General features: G+C 38.6%; 2 protein-coding genes across 2 annotated transcripts in view; one reads left to right on the top strand and one right to left on the bottom strand.

Annotated features, from left to right (window-relative positions):
• LOC129443196 (period circadian protein homolog 2) overlaps positions 1 to 14,660 on the bottom strand; it is a 37,752-nt gene extending 23,092 nt beyond the window's left edge. The window contains exons 1-2 of the mRNA XM_073857339.1: positions 14,505 to 14,660; positions 7,380 to 7,855 (exon numbers count right to left, since the gene is read on the bottom strand). Coding sequence (XP_073713440.1) covers positions 7,380 to 7,771 — 392 coding nt within the window. The 5' untranslated portion in view covers positions 7,772 to 7,855; positions 14,505 to 14,660. The remainder of the gene's footprint in view (positions 1 to 7,379; positions 7,856 to 14,504) is intronic.
• Positions 1 to 19,189, top strand: part of LOC141349067 (tripartite motif-containing protein 16-like protein) — a 267,698-nt gene that overhangs the window by 188,733 nt on the left and 59,776 nt on the right. The window lies entirely within an intron of this gene.

The following is a 19,189-nucleotide window of genomic DNA, read 5'->3' as shown; positions in this document are numbered from 1 at the left end:
GCATTGCAGGCTTCTAGTACAGTAGATCACCAAGACTAATTGGTTTAAACCTCTTAGCATAGCCTGCAGATTACTACAGAGGCCTACGTCCAGCCGCAGGTGACAGAATCTGGCGACGAAAATACACAAGGAGTGATTATAAATAGCACCCTAAGTAACTCCGAATAGAAAGTGACTTTACACGTAACACCTATTAGCTGTAGATGAGTTAATTATATAAATCACATCTGTCTTAGTTTAGCAAGGTAACGTGTTTGTGCTATCCATAGACCGAGGGTAATTCAGGAGGCTAATCGGAGATCCGGGAAAATTATTTATACACACACATGGAGGGAAGTGTGGCAATTACTGCATGCAAATTGTATAGACGGGTAGACAGACCCAAATGCACTTTACAGGTGGGTTATAGGAGTTATGATGTAGACCAAAATCTGAACCAAAATAAATGCAACAAATAAAAAATAATGCAAAAAATAAAAATGGTATAAATAAATTGATGTTCATCTTTAATTTGTATTTAGCCTAAATACAAAATTTTATGTAAACTCACTGTCAAATAAACATAAGACTTTAAGACTCACACTGTAAAACCTAAAAGTTAACTCAACCATTTAAGGAAACCAGTTGCATTAAACAATTTAAGTTTTAAAACACATACATTTGAGTACTGTGAACTTAAACAAATTAAGTCATACTGCTGCCAGTAAATAACATAAATGTAAAATCTACAGTAAGTTACTGGCAACCAGCTGCCAGTAATACTGTAATTTCTACAGATTTTTTGTGTTTTAAAACTTAAATGGTTTCATGCAACTGGTTTCCTTAAATGGTTTGAGTTAAGTTAACTGTTAGGTTTTACAGTGCACCTTTAATATTACTGTATCAAACTAATTAATTTCTTCAGTCACATTATTGACTTTCATAGTAACATAGTTTTAGTTAATTTGCTATTATAGTAAAATGTCTTTTTTGCACAAAAAGAGATGACTCTGTTCTTCATTTAAATAAACTACAGACTCATGGATAAAATCTATACCTTTTTTAACGTGTTTATTTATCGTTTCTATGCTTTGGCAATGTAAAGATCATTTTTACCATGCCAATAAAGCCATTTTGAATGTTGAATCTAGTAGTATTTAAAAAAGTTTAATAAACAGCCTATAAGTGTAAATGATCCTAAAATTTTTGAATGCTAGTAGTAGGCTATTTAATGTTACATAAGTTGGGCAGAAAAATGTATATTAAAGCTCTAATTGTAATTGAATAGCAAGCTACATAATGACATATTAAAATACTAGCATACTACTTTATATACATATTATACTCATAACGAGACTGTATGGCTGCATACATACTTTTATCTTTTGCACGTTTCCCATCTTTCCTCTTTTTTTTTAAAACCTGGGCACCTGATGGCTTAAGCCTATTTTTCTCATTTGTAGTTCAAATTGTGTTGCATTGCATCTCCCGTTTTCCCTCCCTATATAATGTCACCATTGGAAGCTGTGACTTGATGCCCCTCCTCGTACTTCTGAGTGACAGCTCTTTTCTGGGGAAACATTCCAAAGTCCCAACCAGATTCATTGATCGCATGACGAAAATTATATGATTTGATGCAAGTTACAGATGAACGATTTAAATCCGATCAGGCATTCAGATTTCCTTGCCGTACAGGAGACCACAGCTCATGGTTGCTTAGCTACGAAAAAGACGCCACGGGAGCGCGCTTTGGAAGCCTTGACCTGCGTTTTTATACAAGACATACATATATATATATATATTCAATTCAATTCAATTTTATTTATATAGCGCTTTTCACAATTTGGTAATTGTATCAAAGCAGCTTTACATTAATAGAAGCAGTGAAAAGCACAGAAAATTGACAGATAGCACAACATAATACACGATAGCTAAGCAGCTAAATTTGCTGCGGCTATAAATCAACATTAAAGTAAATGTATTACTAATGTAACGTATAGAAGTTAAGCCCAAGAAGGCTGCCTCCACGGGTTGAAAAACCCCCATGGAGAAAAAAACCCAGACTTTTTAGCCGGGAAAGTAAAAAAAGTCCTAGGAGGGAAAAACCCTATATATACTACATATATATATATTACAGCAGCACTCTATAGTAATATTAATAATTATTAAATATATCATGACACACATACCAGTGGTTCAGCGATTTGAACATGATTTATGTAATTTGAATACAAAAGGCACTAAATCAACACAGACAGAACAACTGGATCAGAATTCCCTCTCTATTTTCTCCTGATAAATGCAATGAGAGAAACAGAAATGTGGGGCACAGCTGGTGTCTCAGGGAAAAAAAAGGAAGGGCACATGGCAACGTAAAAAGACAAGAGCCATTAACTGTGTGTGTCTGTGTGTGTAAAGGGGATCGCACACCGTTCTAAAAAAATGTAACACATTGTTTTCTATGAGTGTACGCACATCGGCGCCGCCAGGTGGCGCCTGTCCGCGCCGCCCAGCTGTGACTCAAGGGGATCGCACACTGGCCGCGCAGCTCAGCGCCGCGCCGTTCTAAAAAAATGTAACACATTGTTTTCTATGAGTGTACGCACACCGGCGCGGACAGGCGGCGCCTGTCCGCGCCGCCCAGCTGTGACTCAGGTAGTTGTTCAAATCCCTGTCGGGCCACAGAGCGCCACTCACATAGTTTCACATTAAATAACATCATATTTTCTCGAACATCCTGAATGATTACCATTGGCCGCTAACGTATATTTTACATTTTGAAGTAGACGCTATCTGATGAAGCTCGCGCTATTTATATATATATACCTTTATTTAACCAGGAGAGGACCTCACTGAGATTAAAATCTCTTTTGCAGGAGTGTCCTGGCCAAGATAGGCAGCCCAATATGTCATACACACATATAACAGTAAAACAGTACAACACACAATAAACTAACATTAAAATACAATCTCAAAAACATTTGCAGGTCGTTAAATCTTTCTGGAATGCATGTATAAGTATTTTAAAATTGCTGAGAGAAATCAAATGATTCAGCCTCAATGTCATTTGAAGTGTATTCCAGTCTGAAGGTGCAGCGTAATTAAAAGCAGTTTTACCCAGATTAGTTCTGGCTCGAGGTACATGCAGACTGTGAAAAGACTGTGAGCGCAATGAGTAGTTACCTGCAACTTTTTGCTTAAGCATATCACTGAGATAAGATGGTAAAAGACCCAAAATCGCTTTGTATATCAGTAAATACCAGTGCGTTTTCCTTCGTACAGCAAGAGAAGACCAGGAAACTCTATCATATAATGCACAATGGTGTGTAGAGAATTTACAGTTCGTAACAAATCTTAGAGCACCATGATACACAGCGTCTAAGGAGGCAAGAATATGAGAGGAAGCATGCTGGTACACTACATCGCCATAATCAAGGATTGGCAAAAAAGTCGCAGTTACAAGTGTCTTCCTAGCGCTAAATGAAAAGCAAGACTTATTTCTAAAATAAAATCCTAGTTTCTTCTTTAGTTTTTGTTTCAAATAATTAATGTGTGAATTAAATTTTAATGTATCGTCAATTATAATGCCCAAATATTTGTACTCTGAAACTAATGAAATTAAGTTTCCTTGTAAAGTTCGAAGAACCATAGAACTATCTAAACATTTCCTACAGTTGGAAAGCCACATGAATTTTGTTTTCTCGACATTTAAAACCAACTTTAAAATAGAAAACCTTGACTGGATAATGTCGAATACTGATTGTAAATCTCTTATAGCTTCTTGTTTTGTCGGAGCGGAGCAGTAGATCACAGTATCGTCTGCATAAAAGTGAAACCTTGCTGTTCCAATTTTAAAATCAAGACAATTTATGTATATAGTGAATAATAATGGCCCTAAAACAGATCCTTGTGGAACTCCCTTAACCACGTCCTTTAAATCAGATTTGATTCCTTGCACCTGCACACATTGGGTTCTTCCCTTTAAGTACGAAATAAACCACGAAACTACACTGTCTGACAATCCAACACTTCTGAGTCTATCTAACAATAAGCCATGGTCCACCATATCGAACACTTTAGATAAGTCAATGAAAAGGCAAGCACAATGTTGTTTATCATCTAAGGACCCTACAAGGTAGTTTAAAACTTTTAGGACAGCCGTAATAGTGCTATGATTTTTGCGGAATCCTAATTGGTTATTAGTCAGGAGTTTATGGGTCTGTAAATACTCTGTTAGTTGGTCACTAATAAATCTTTCCAAAAGCTTTGAATAATACAAAGCTTTGAAATTGGTCTGTAATTATCTAATAAAGTTAAGTCGCCCCCTTTCAACAAAGGAACCACAAATGCAGACTTCCAGATCTGTGGAATTTTGTTCGTTGTTTAATGTGCACTTCCGGTTTACAATACCTCCGAGTTCTCCTAGGCGCGACGCGACGCGGCGCTGCGCGGCGCTGAGCTGCGCGGCCGGTGTGCGATCCCCTTAAGTGAATGAGAGAGAGAGAGAGAGAGAGAGAGAGAGAGAGAGAGAGAGAGAGAGAGAGAGAGAGAGAGAGAGAGAGAGAGAGAGAGAGAGAGAGAGAGAGAGAGAGAGAGAGAGAGAGAGAGAGAGAGAGAGAGAGAGAGAATGAACTTTGTCTGATGTCTCATTTGGATGCACTTTAGTCATGGAGAGAATTACTCTAGGGTGATGCTGACGCTCCTAGACCAGTTTAGACTAGCTTCCTATCTCTTCCTACGCACTGTCTCGCAGGGTCTTTATTATTTCACTTATAAATGCATCTGTTAGTAGGCAGATGATGCCCAACTTGACTTTACATTAGCGGCACAGGCTCACAACCCCATGATGAGCACTCTGCCGTACTGTGTATTTTGTGGACGTCATGGAACCACTTGAGCTAAATGAAGATTGGGGTGCTTATCAGAAACCATGCAAAGGAAACATTTTATTTCATAGTGTTTTGCCTGACTTACCATAGAGCTCGAGAAAAACTGCACGTACAGTAGCAATAACATTACTTCAGCACTTAAATCTCTACATGAGCTTAAAGTATCTGATTGGAGCGACGGATGGCCAATAGACATTACGTGTGCGATAGAGACACTGTCCCTATAGTGGGGTTTAGTAGTGGAGAGAAAGAAAAGGCAAAAAGAGAGAATAAAAGATAATTAAAGATAATACAAAGGTGCCTCATAAAGAGATAAACCGTGGTGTGCAAACCGTCGATTTGGGCGCACCCGTCCTGTGTATACAAGTACAAATATTGGGTTGTCAATGGTAACCGTCATGGCCTGAAATACTGCTGACGCAATAACACTGCAGTGTTTTCCTAAACAAATACCTGATCATTCTTCTCAAAAATCATGTTTAGAAATACGAAAGGAAAAATTAAATGTGATGAAAAGTGAGGTTGCAATGAATTTTTATGAGTCAAGATAATGAAGTCCAGCGGTGACGTTGCTAGTCTGAAAGTTTCAAGATGTTTCATCCCTTTCAAACTTGATCTTGATAAAAGCACACACACACTTTGACTTACGCAATAACACACAGAAAGTTTGCACTGGGGCAGATAATGTCATTTAAATTGTAGAGACGTATTACAAATAAATAATTTTAATTCAATAAAATTTACAATTGAGCTAACTTGGCCAAAAACTCAATAAAATGGGTTATATAATAACTAACCAATGCAGTAATGACTAGTTAATTTACATAAAAATGAAAGGTACTTATATCTTAATTACTTTTTAATTTGTGACTTAGGCCTAATGCATGCCAAAACCAATATAAGATAACATTATGTAATATTACATATAAAAACATATTCTGACAGTATTGGCTGTATTTGAAAAAATCAACAAAAAAAATCTAAATTGAAGTTCAGCGTTTAGTATGAGTGTAAGTTAGCCGTACATGAATAATATATTGTGCTCGAAAACATCGTCAAAATTTGCATTTAAAAGACACCATCAGTAGGGCTGTGCAAAAATATCGATACAGCGAACTATCGCGATATTTTCCCACAATAGTGTATCGATATTTCAGTCTCTACTATCAATATTTTATAACCAATCAAATCCCTCTGTGTTCGTCAAACGACCTCCTCCACCGCTGCTGTAGTTGTCGCTGTACAGATGTCTGTCATATATAGCCATTCGGCCAATGTCTCAGAAGTTACCGTGAATGAGAAAATGGCAGAAAATTTAAAAACGCCTGCAGCTTTCAAAGCCGACATGTGGAAGCACTCTGGCTTAAAAAAGTTTTTAAAAGTTCAGCTTTATTTTTTAACATTTTTAATAAAAAAAGAAAGAGTATTGCAATGCATCGCAGCGTGCAACGTATCGTATCGTGATACATTGGATCACGGCACATGTATTGTGACGTGTATCGTATCGTGAGGCCCTTGCCAATACCCAGCCCTAACCAGCAGTCTCGCTCCCTTCTGCCAGTATAAAGCTCAAGAATTTTATGACATCATTCTGCACTTCTGCTGCTCATCAGATTTCCAGCTGAGGTAAACTTAACACTATTGACTATTTTAAAGAACTCCATATGTCCCGCCCTAACTTCCTGTTTCAGTGGTAATTATGTGAACACATCGAACAAATCTGCACATTTTAAGGCACTTCAGTGGACATTTAAATGTGTTGTAAAAGAATCAATATATGCACACCTGTAAGGTCACATCATTGCCACATTATAGGTAAAGTTTAGTTTAGTTTACTCATGATACACCTACTATGGAAGTCAATAAGTGCCGTCAACAGTGTGGCTACCATCATACAAGTTTAAAGGTGAGTAAAAGATGACAGAACTTTTGGGTAAACTATCCCTTTTATGTCTGCTTTGCAACCATAACCTACAAAGCTTGGTTTGGGAAAAAAGTCTCTATCAGATCTCCACCACTGGTCAAAGTATTAAATGAATACTTATCAATTTTGGCCCAATTTTAATCACTAGCTGAATGGAAACTTGGACTAAAGAGCCGAAATCTGACCTGTTACAGCCCTACAAAATACACATGCGGTAAAATAAACTAAAAGTGCGCCTTCTGTCATTGTTTCACATCAAGCTTTATACAGTATTTGCCAGTATGTGAAATGACTGCTATGGCAACCACAGTCATTGCGGTGCTATTTAAAGGCCTCTTAAAGTCTTCAGAGGAAAACATCCCATTAATGCAGGACTGAAGAGGGAAAGAAATGGAGAAAAGCACCAACTGCTGCTGACAGATTTCGAATGAGTCAGCAATCAACATGCGGCACAACAGGTGACAGAGCATATATTTAATGCCACTGTCAGCATCCGGCTTCATCGGCCTGTGGCTCTGTATTAACATTAAAAAGTAGCATCTTAAAAGTAGCATTCATTACAAGCAAACAGTAAATAATCTAAATACCTTTTATTACTGCCCGATGACTCCATCAGCGCCGAGTCTTTGCTCCGGCCATTGGAACTCCCAGTAGACTCATTGCCGTGGGATTCGTTTCCATGCGAATCATTACCATGGGAATCATTACCATGAGATTCCGTTCCACTCCCGCTGGACCCGCTGCTCTTCATCTCCACGTCCTCGTGCAGGGAATGCCCCATCTTCCGGCCGTTGCGCGGCGAGGCAGGTGGATCCTGGCTGCTATCGCTGCCCTCCGATGCCAGGCCAAGCTCCGCCCCCTCTGCATAGCTGCCCATACGATGCAGCGCAGCCATGGAACTGCAGCCGGCTGCCTCGTCCTGCCCTCCGGCCAAAGAGGAGAACAGGTACGGTTTGGAATCAGAGTCCTCAGACATCATCACTCCTCAGACAGGTTTGAAGAAATAAAACAAAGACCAAGGAGCTCATCGTATCTTCAGAATGCAGATGCAGAAAAAAGCTCCCTATGGGGGAAAAGATAGATTAAGTCAGTGAAACTTTAGACCTGACACCTGGTATATGATGATATAAATCTGGATTATATATGGTTTGAGCAAATCTGCATGTCATCCCCAGCACTACATATACCATCAAATCTAGGTATAACACACAATAACCCCATACTGTAAGTATCAATAGGCCTACTAAAGTACAAATAGAATGGTTAAAGTTAGTAACGGCAGGTTATCATAAATGTCAGCGGTACATCAAAACATGTCTGATCTATCGCCAAGGTACAATCTATAAACCAGTCAAGCTCGGTCTGGAACCCAAAGGTGGTTGACCCTGACTGTCTCTTACGATGTCTGTGCACAGTCCTTTAGACAAACAGAGGTGGCATTTCAGCATGTGAACACTGTTTCCTTCAAACGCTCCCGTCGAGCCCACATAAAAGGCATCAGACACCTGTCTAGACCAACTACAAGACCAGACAGACTTTCAGCCCTTCATGTTCTGAAGGTCCTGTAGAAACGGCAAGGGATAAAATACACTCTAATCCCTTTGCCCTAAAGAAATAAAGGCATTTAATGTCTGCCCTGAGCTAAAGGGTGATCCAGGGTTCCTGGTCAAAGCCTGAGATTGGCCATATTAAAGAAGGACAGTTTTAGCGTTTGGCTTATGACTCCTTCACCTGCAAGCTAAAAATATATCATTAGAGTAAATTACAGCTATAGTGGATTACCAAGAGTCGAGTCCAACTAAAACAAACACTGATCACCATAATGACTTTAAATGAAACAGCTAACATCTAATCCTAAATCAAGAACATAACTTTACAAGTAAGGGTTTAAACAGAGATGGTAGAAGAGAGGAAAAGTTACAGATTGTAGCTTTTAACTCTGCTATAGTGTTACTTTTTAACATTCTGTAATTTGGGACCCAGCAGATTTTGCTGTGTGTCAATTTTCTTTAATCTTATTCTCAAAAATAAAAAATATTCAAGAGTAAATGATCCTATATGAATGTCAGTCTATGTATTAGGCCAGTGCTTCCCAATCCTGGTCCTTGAGGACCCCTCCCAGAAAGTTTTAGATGTCTCCTTATTTAACACACCCGATTTAACTCATCAGCTTGTTAGGGAGACATGTCTACCATTCCAGAAGGAAGCTGATAAGTTGAATCAGGTGTTTTAAATAAGGAAACATCTAAAACTTTCTGGGAGAGGGTGCTCGAGGACCAGGATTGGGAAGCAATGTATTAGCCATTTTGGTTATAGTTACCATAATCCTAAAATCAGTAATTGTATATCTATATATTGTCAGTCACAGTGTTAGGTTAAGGTCCATATAATCATGTGGCAATATATAATTTTGAATAAATAAGTCTATAAAAATTTTAAAAGCTTCAAAAAATATTGTAGCCAATATGTTCCTTTGTCCACATATCATCACCCATGATATACGCCACCCAGTCCTACCTAGCTTACGTCAATTACTTTTTGTCTGATTTTTTAAAGCGCCTGGTGTTTCACCTCCAATTCACCTGTCAGACATGTATGAACAGCGGCAATGAAAGGTTTACCTACTGGCAGAGCGCCAAGTGTAACCTGGTAACCTACAGGGCAATACCACAGCTGCAGTAACCTTTGGATTACTAGACTCATTGTGACATTTTTAACACCGCCGTGTGTAACCATTAACAAAGATTCAGAATGATGATGAAGGAAGTAAATGAGTTTAGTATAGGACATTGGAACTTATGTAAGTCTTTCTTTAAGAAAAAACTAAGCGCATCCACAATAAAATATAGGTAAAAATTCAGAAAAGCATGTCATTCCTCATACATCTATAGATTTAAACAGACTGTGGTGCTTAACTTGTCTCAGGCTAACCCTAAAATTATTTCATAGACTAACACTTAAGGAGGGACCAGGAATGGGCGTTTTTGATTTGGCCCAGTATACATCACCTAGCAACTATCCAGAACATCATAGCAACCACCAAGTAATGAGTAATGACCTTGCATTTCTTGCAAAATATAAATATGCATTTATAGAGATAATCTTTTTACCGTTGTGAAGAGAAACCGTTTTGCATTACATTTCTGGTTTTAGAGCTTCAAGTGGTAGAATATTATCCATTATTGTATCAGTAATGAAATTCTCTAGGCATTTTCTGTGATATTTGGCCTGGAGGGCCCATGCAGAAGAATACTGCATTTTAACATCATCATAGGTGAGAGAGCAATATTGAATCCACTTTCTAATGCAATCAAAGGTGGAAATGGGAAATATATGGTGGATGGAGAAGTGCATCTGATCAGATCTGCACTCTTTGCCAGTGTTATAGTCAAGACCACCTAAACCGAGACCAAGACAAGACCAAATAAGTCTTTGAATGCATAAAATCTGTTTATCTGTATGTATAACATTGGGATACAAATTCAACAACACAATTAAAAATAGTCAGGTAATAAAACGTAGTATTAGATTTTAATAGGGAATCTAACTTTAGGTGACAAGTTAAATTAGATCTAATAAACTAAACATAGCCAGTTAGGAATAGACATCTGCTGAGAGATTCAAGTCCACTGCCAGCAGTATTAAACTAAGTCCAAAGTCACAATCTCACTGCTGATTCAGCAAATTTATTTCAGGTCATTGAGCTAAAAGACCTGCATCTGCTCTATATTGGACAAATATATAGTGTTTGTTCAGATTAGTTGTGTTTGTTCAAGCAAAAAAAGCAAACGTCATCAGGAAATTCAAATGTGACAACATGACATTTTTTATAAGATAATTGCAAAGAGTCTGCAGTAAAGAGAAATGTCTAGAAGTCTTTTATTGCATGCAGTTTATGCACTGCTTCTCAAACTGAAAACTGTATGCATGCTTATTGCTCAGCATAAAAGATACTCAGCATTAATCTGTTAAAATGACAACAAAGCCAACAATGATTGGACACACAAAACCTGTCCTAATGTTATAGAACATAAAGCACATCGAGCAAACCTTACACACAGTTTTATAACATAGTATCAAGTTAGACATTTATGTAATTGAATGTGTTTTGCAATGGCACATGGGCAGCAGTTAGCTTTTATATAAAGACTTACATAAGTGCCGAGATGCTATACAAATATAAGGAGCTACATTTTAAACATTATAAAACTCATAGTTGGTGATGGCAAAAACACAAAATCCAAATGCAATGTTCAGCCTTATTTGAGAAACATTTAGCTTTTCACAACTTTAGATAGGGGAGTGACTGATGTTGGACTTGTTATCAAACAGTGGACAATGAAAACCCATCAGTGCTTAGTGGATGCTGTTGAAGTGATTCACCACCAGTGTGACTCACCAGCACCACCACAATGAAATACTTTGATGTAATAATTTAGTTGCTTGAGTGTCACCTGTAATTACATAATACTAAACTACCTCTCAAGTCCCTCTGGTAGTCATATTTCAAAGTGCATTCGTAAGCAGCTGTTTGATAATCATTTATGGAGCAGATAGCTATCATAACTTTTCAAGACCACACGTGTTATTGCACTTACACAAAGATTAGATTCTGCTAAACCTAGTGCATTTTAGAGTACATTATCTAAATACTTTTATCCCTTAGTTTACATGCATGAAAAATAGGGGTGCAACAATACATCGATATAGAGATGCATTGATTACATTTCTAACGATGCACATAAAATATCGATATGAGGTAATTTTATTTTAACACTTTCTGCATCCTCATTTCTTGACGTAATGTCCATCTACGCATTTCCTCCAAAGTGCACATTTTTGTTTTTAGTCTCAACAAGTGAATGCAATTTCGGCTGTGTGATTCAGAAGAGAGATATTGACCATGTATTATTAGTGTATATCGGCATTTATTGGTGCACCCCTAACAAATAAATACTGTAAAACTACTTAGTGGGGCAAGAAGTTAAAAGTTTAGGCTAATAAAAGACTTGGTAGGAAGTTGGCGTTGATTCATGCACTTTTTCTTCTCTAATATAATGCCATGCCAGCTTCTATGGTTCATGACAAGAAGAGAAGTCAGAAAGAAATCAAAATGTTCTCCGGCTGAGACTGAAATCTCACCTTTTATTGTCTATGTTCCTCTCTCCAGAAAGCCTCGACATATCAATTTCTTTCTGTATTTCTCATCGACCTACCGCAGATTTGTGAACAATCATCAGAGATATAAAGTGTACAGTAAGGTCAGTAGGTCTTCCCTAAAGCACCCACGAGCAATCAAATATTTTTGTTACAGTAGATTGTGTTATCTCTATACAGCCTCGCTGCCTGGTGGTGTGAAGAATAAACTTTCATTGAGGGCAGTGTGGGTGTGCAGATCATCTATTGCTGGAACATTAAGGGGGCTGCACAGCTCAAATAACGTACGAGAAAGAGAGAGGAAGTGATTTACTCCAATTCGGTTTCTTCTGCTGTATGCTTCCATAAAGAAGCGTTAACATTCACATAAACTTTCTGTTGGTTCTTTGGGGTTCTCCTATGGCAAACTTTTAGAGAACCCTTATAAGACTATGACTAGATTTTTCATTGCATATGAAAATTATTGCGTGCACCAAACCAAGGCTCAAAGAATACAGATAGCACAAAAGTAATTACGATAAATCTGCAGTTCCCAACATCACCCCGTGTAATCTAATCTCATGTCTGCTCTGTTTCCCAGCTTGCCTTTGAAGCATCCGGCGTGTAAAGTATGGCTTGTTGGAGCGTTCATGTGGCTCGAAGCCAGAACTGTTCTCTAAATACATAAAAATTTCACCCGTGCGTCATCACTTCCTACCCTCCCACCGCCTACCCAAGTGCTCATCCCCGACAGCCAATCCCATCACAGGGGCCAACGCTTGTGACCTATCCTGATGAGTGAGATCCTGATTTCGGACACTTTAACAAAATTGCTCGCCCACGCACTTTCTCTTTAATGGCCGCCCGGAGGGGAAAAGTTGATTAACCACCCATGTGACCCATGCATTTAAAACCACATGGGCATAATCTTACCACCCACAATTTGAATCTCTAATAGTTGGTAATTAATTATAAGTCGCTAAAATAAAAATCAGTATCTTAAACATATAGTCTGACATATAGATAGGATCTCCACCAATAGGAGCAAAGCATGATCAGTTTCCATTTACGTCAGTGTGGCAATTATTCTAGCATCTCTGTCTAGCATCACCAAAATAGACACAACAACTGCATATCTCCAGGCTCTCATTTGGATCCAGCAACACTTGCCTCACAAATAAGATTACATACAACAAATGAAAGAAATAAATTAAGCATGAATATTTTTATATTCTTCCTGCTGATTTCATTGAACTTGAATGAGAAGAATATCACAAGATGACAGTCATTACGTTTTATTAAGCAATAGGCTTCAACTGGAAAGCAACCTGAATGTTAAGCATGCAAATAAAAATGCTAAAACATATGCAAATTGCCACATATATTACACGAGCACATGCAGAGATCAGATTTGATTCAGTCTGAATAAAGAGAAAGTAATAAAGATCTAAGCAGTATGGCATTTAAACAGCACGTGTAATGTTTATGTGCTCAATACTGTACAGGCACAGTAAGGTATTTGGAACACCTCCTGTAAGACTAGGTCAGTTTTAACTAGTTCAAACTCAACCACACAGCTAAAACCACAACACTGATCCTTTCAAAAACAATTCAAACTTAATGCCTGTTTACTGACTAAATGAATGACCATATACTAATTCAGATCTTATGAATGAGACTATAGTGAACTAGCACATCTAAAACATGCGAGCAATAATATAATGATACAAAGTGACCAATTACACAATGATACAAAGTGACCAATGACACAATGATACAAAGTGACCAATGACATAATGTAACAAATAACATAAATGATACATGTGAACAATAATTCAGTGATACAAAGTGACCAATGACGCAATGATACAGTGAGCCCGATGACACAATGTTATAACAAATAATGCAAATGCTACAATGTGACCAATAATTCAGTGATACAAAGTGACCAATGACACAATGTAACCAATAGTACAGGTGTCATTCTTACATTCCGTTTCGTTTTCGGTGACATGGTTGTTAAAAGGCATGCATGCCTTTAACTCGTGACTGTTATATACCCTTATACAACCTTATAATCTTGAGTTTCATTCATTTTAGCTCTGGATAGTCAATCAAATCTACCAAGGCAAGTGCCCTAATAATACATCTTACATTTTACCAATGTCCTATCTCTCACTTTCTCAAAGATGTTATTGTTTCAGTAACACAACGTGCAACCTTTTTACAATCTCTTGTAAAATAAAAACTCTTTCTAAACGAAATAAATAAAGGGGGGCAATGCAGAGATATATAGGGCTTTCCTGTAGAGCAGTGACCGAGGATGACCCACTCTCTGACACAGTTATGCAACGCACGGTTTAATGGCTTTAATATACACATATGTGTCATATAAAGACTGTTTATGAATGAAAATTCAATGTTTATGTGACAATGTATCTTATACATGCCGCATCAACAACACATTCGGTCCATTGCCTAAACTTTGGTTCTTGTGCTTCGGTCACATTACAGTCAATGGAAAGAGTTATACAACCCACCCGCCGCAGCATAAATTCAAGATTAACGCCTCCTACCTGACAACCCGGACAAATGTTCCTGTCAAACAGCACAAATGTCTGTCCTGTCCGGCTAGATTGACAAAATATTCCTGAAATTTTCGTGTCAGTTTCTCACAGAACCACAGACTCGCATTGACACACTTCGACCACAGCGCCGCTGTCGCGAATGAGCTCGCTGCCCTGGATCGCTGTGTGACCTCAATTCAAACCCCGCCCCCGACTCCTCCCTCCGCGCGATTCTATTGGACGAGCGGCGAGGAATTCCATGAAAACAATGCGGAAATGCCGTGTTCGGGCTTGGATTGGATGAAAGGGCCGCCAGTCTTTTTACATAAGGGTGTCAAACGGCTCACGTGGACGCCCATGGCCGGTGACGTCGTGATCTACGTATGGGCAAATCAGTAGTAAGGAGGGAAAGCAGCTGAATGGGACCGAGTGTGGTTGGTCCGAGTATGCCCGAGTTATACAAACTGTTATACAAGTGTGTGTACAGTCAATGTGGCTCTCTCTGTGCGCCAAACACGTAGTTGCTTGTCATGTGATGTTTTTAAATGGATAGGGATCTGACTATTTTCTTGCAGTATTATATAAATGTGCATAGAAACATATAATACATAATCTAATAGAGAACTGTGAATCTCAAAGTTCATTAATGCATACAGAAATGAATCAGCATGAGTATGAAACACCATTGCTTTCTCCATTCTCTCATTTTTTCTCTATTTTAGACTTTTTCTATCTCCATCTGTCGTGAAGATGCTTCAGATATTCAGATATTTGCATATCTAGGACAGTGGTTCTCAAACTGGGGACTGTGGCCCCCTGGAGGGCCCTGAGATGGTGCCAGGGGGGGCCCAATTTAATGACAATTTAGAAAAAACATTAATTTATTATCAATTCTGTGTATTTAAACCTCAAACAAATAAGGCGACTTACCAACACCACTACATTGTATTATTTAATATGTTTTGTTTAATTCAAATTTTAAGTTTTATGCCATACATTTTATTTGGGAGGCCACAAAGGGATGCACCGTACACAGGGAGGCCGTCTGCCAAAAAAGTGAGAACCACTCATGTAGGTTACACTTTGGCCCTTTGGTAAGATATTATCTTTCTGGTGATCCCTATGTGTAGGCTAATACTGAAATAAAAATGATTTTTTTATTCAATGGATATAGGGCATAGCTCATTAACTAAGCAATTAGTACAGCATAAGTAAATAAACTCACCTAAAGGATTATTAGGAACACCTGTTCAATTTCTCATTAATGCAATTATCTAAACAACCAATCACATGGCAGTTGCTTCAATGCATTTAGGGGTGTGGTCCTGGTCAAGACAATCTCCTGAACTCCAAACTGAATGTCAGAATGGGAAAGAAAGGTGATTTAAGCAATTTTGAGCGTAGCATAGTTGTTTGTGCCAGACGGGCCGGTCTGAGTATTTCACAATCTGCTCAGTTACTGGGATTTTCACGCACAACCATTTCTAGGGTTTACAAAGAATGGTGTAAAAACATCCAGTATGCGGCAGTCCTGTGGGCAAAAATGTATTGTTGATGCTAGAGGTCAGAGGAGAATGAGCCGACTGATTCAAGCTGATAGAAGAGCAACTTTGACTGTTACAACCGAGGTATGCAGCAAAGCATTTGTGAAGCCACAACACGCACAACCTTGAGGAGGATGGGCTACAACAACAGAAGACACCACCGGGTACCACTCATCTCCACTACAAAAAAGAAAAAGAGGCTACAATTTGCACGAGCTAACCAAAATTAGACAGTTGAAGACTGAAAAAATGTTGCCTGGTCTGATGAGTCTCGATTTCTGTTGAGACATTTAGATGGTAGAGTCAGAATTTGGGGTAAACAGAATGAGAACATGGATCCATCATGCCTTGTTACCACTGTGTAGGCTGGTGGTGGTGGTATAATGGTGTGGGGGATGTTTTCTTGGCACACTTTAGGCCCCTTAGTGCCAATTGGGCATCGTTTAAATGCCACGGCCTACCTGAGCATTGTTTCTGACCATGTCCATCCCTTTATGACCACCATGTACTCATCCTCTGATGGCTACTTCCAGCAGGATAATGCACCATGTCACGAAGAACGAATCATTTCAAATAGGTTTCTTGAACATGACAATGAGTTCACTGTATTAAAATGGCCCCCACAGTCACCAGATCTCAACCCAATAGAGCACCTTTGGGATGTGGTGGAACGGGAGCTTCGTGCCCTGGATGTGCATCTCACAAATCTCCATCAACTGCAAGATGCTATCCTATTAATATGGGCCAACATTTCTAAAGAATGCTTTCAGCACCTTGTAGGCAGTTATAAAGGCGAAAGAAGGTCAAACAAAGTATGTAGTATGGTGTTCCTAATAATCCTTTAGGTGAGTGTACATACTTAAATCATTTAGGCAAATACTTTACAAGTTTCTGTTTATTTCAGTCACACTTGTTATTTCATAACACCTCATATGCTAATATGACTTGCATAAATCTGCTTTATTTAAAAAGTGATTGCGGTACATTAAAGGGATAGTTCACAGAGCGCCGCCCCTGGAGGACAAAGAATACAAAGAAAATAATACAGGTTTATAACAACATGAGGGTGAGTAAAATATTACAGAATTTTCATTATTGGGTGAAATATTCCTTTAAAGGGGTCATATTATGAGATTTTATTAAAGTTGTTAATTAAATCTTTGGTGTCCCCAGAGTACGTACATGAAGTTTTAGCTCAAAATACCATACAGATAATTTATTATAGCATGTTAAAATTGCCACTTTGTAGGAGCGAGCAAAAATGTGCCGTTTTGGGTGTGTCCTTTAAAATGCAAATGAGCATCTGAAATGCATACACTGATCACCATAATGCTGGTCTGAAGAAATCGAAACTCAAATGTGCTGTCAATTTTTTTCTCTCTCTGTCTCTTTACACTAAATGGCAGTGCTGTGATTGGATAGTGCAGATTAAGGGGCGATATTATTGTAACTGGCCTTGCTACCCACGTCACAAAACAGGCAAATCTGAATGAGCTATCTTTACATACTTTCAGAGAATTGCTTACCAAAACTAAGTTACTGGGTTGATATTATTCACATTTTCTAGGTTGACAGAAGCACTAGACACACAATTATAGCACTTAAACATGAAAAAAAAATCAGATTTTTATGCTATGAACCATTTAAGTGACCTTAAAATAAACGTTTGCCTTTGCACACAATGACAGTGACACACAGATGTTTAGAAAAGTGTTGGAAACCTTTAGACATCATCTGATAAACAACTTTGATGCGAGAGTTTATTTATGCACACAATAATGAATCACCAAGACTATAAAAAACCATCGCTCTCTCTATTCATACTTTTTTCCTTGTGTTGGACTCTTTCCATCTCTCCATCTCCATCTGTTCGTAGATGCGTCAGAGGCGGCTTTCCTTGTGTCAACAGATTTTTCTCTTTAATTCATGTATTTGCATTCATACTGCAAAGGCATTACAAAATATATACCGGTAGGCGACATTAAAGACAGCATTGATCAGACCCTCATCAAAAGGTTTAGAAACAATTATTGCACATAAGCGAATTGTTAGTCAACACAGTTATCTCTGCACTGTCAGAAAAAAGTACAAAACTGTTACTGGGACGGTGCCTTTTAAAAAGATCCTAATATGAACATTTAGGAATACAGATATGTACCTTTGAGGTGCCAATATGTATCTTTGAGATAGTAATATGCACCATTTAGGCACAAAGGTGTCCTTTTTGAAACAGTAAATGTTACTGTTAATGGCAATATGTCAAAGGTCATGCATGCACATAAATATACCCTGCACCAGCTAACCCAGCACCAAACCAGCATTAGCACCAGCATCACATGCTGGTCATACCAGCAAGACCAGCATATGTTGTGTTTTGGTGCTGGTATGCTGGTGACCACCAGCTAAACCAGCACCAGCATTAGCACCAGCTAAACCAGCACCAAACCAGCATTAGCACCAGCATCCCATGCTGGTCATACCAGCAAGACCAGCATCCGTTGTGTTTTGGTGCTGGTATGCTGGTGACCAACAGCTAAACCAGCATCAAACCAGCATTAGCACCAGCTAACCCAGCACCAAACCAGCATTAGCACCAGCATCCCATGCTGGTCATACCAGCAAGACCAGCATATGTTGTGTTTTGGTGCTGGTTTGCTAGTGAACACCAGCTAAACCAGCATCAAACCAGCATAGACCAGCATAATTCCCATGCTGGTCCATGCTGGTTTGATGCTGTTTTTTTCAGCAGGGTAATCAGAAATCATGGAGACGAATGAATGTCTTTTTGTTTCCTTTCACATTTTTAAAAATGTCTTTCCAATAACACCAGATGGTGCAGATGACTGCTTTCTTCTCCAGTATGGATCCTCAAGGCATCAAATCACATCAGACTGTTTCTTATAACTCATTCACAAACACATTCCCTTCTGTCTGTCGCTCTCATTCTCTGTTTCTAGGCAAAAACACAAGCACTTAAATATGAATTTGTGTGATTCAGTTTCTCTTTCCTCACCGCTGTGATGAATAAAAGGTTCTAGCTTGATCTCACACCTTAGTGCTTGTTACATGATGCAGAAACAGATCAAATGATCATTTTATGGAGCGGCTTGACAAAATACAGGTTATGGGTTCATTAGCTGAAGCCCACGT

Source organism: Misgurnus anguillicaudatus, chromosome 2 (genome assembly GCF_027580225.2).
Source record: "Misgurnus anguillicaudatus chromosome 2, ASM2758022v2, whole genome shotgun sequence".
In the NCBI taxonomy this organism is placed as follows: Eukaryota; Metazoa; Chordata; class Actinopteri; order Cypriniformes; family Cobitidae; genus Misgurnus; species Misgurnus anguillicaudatus.
The sequence above is the reverse complement of the archived record's forward strand: the minus strand, read 5'-3'. Positions and strand labels throughout refer to the sequence as shown.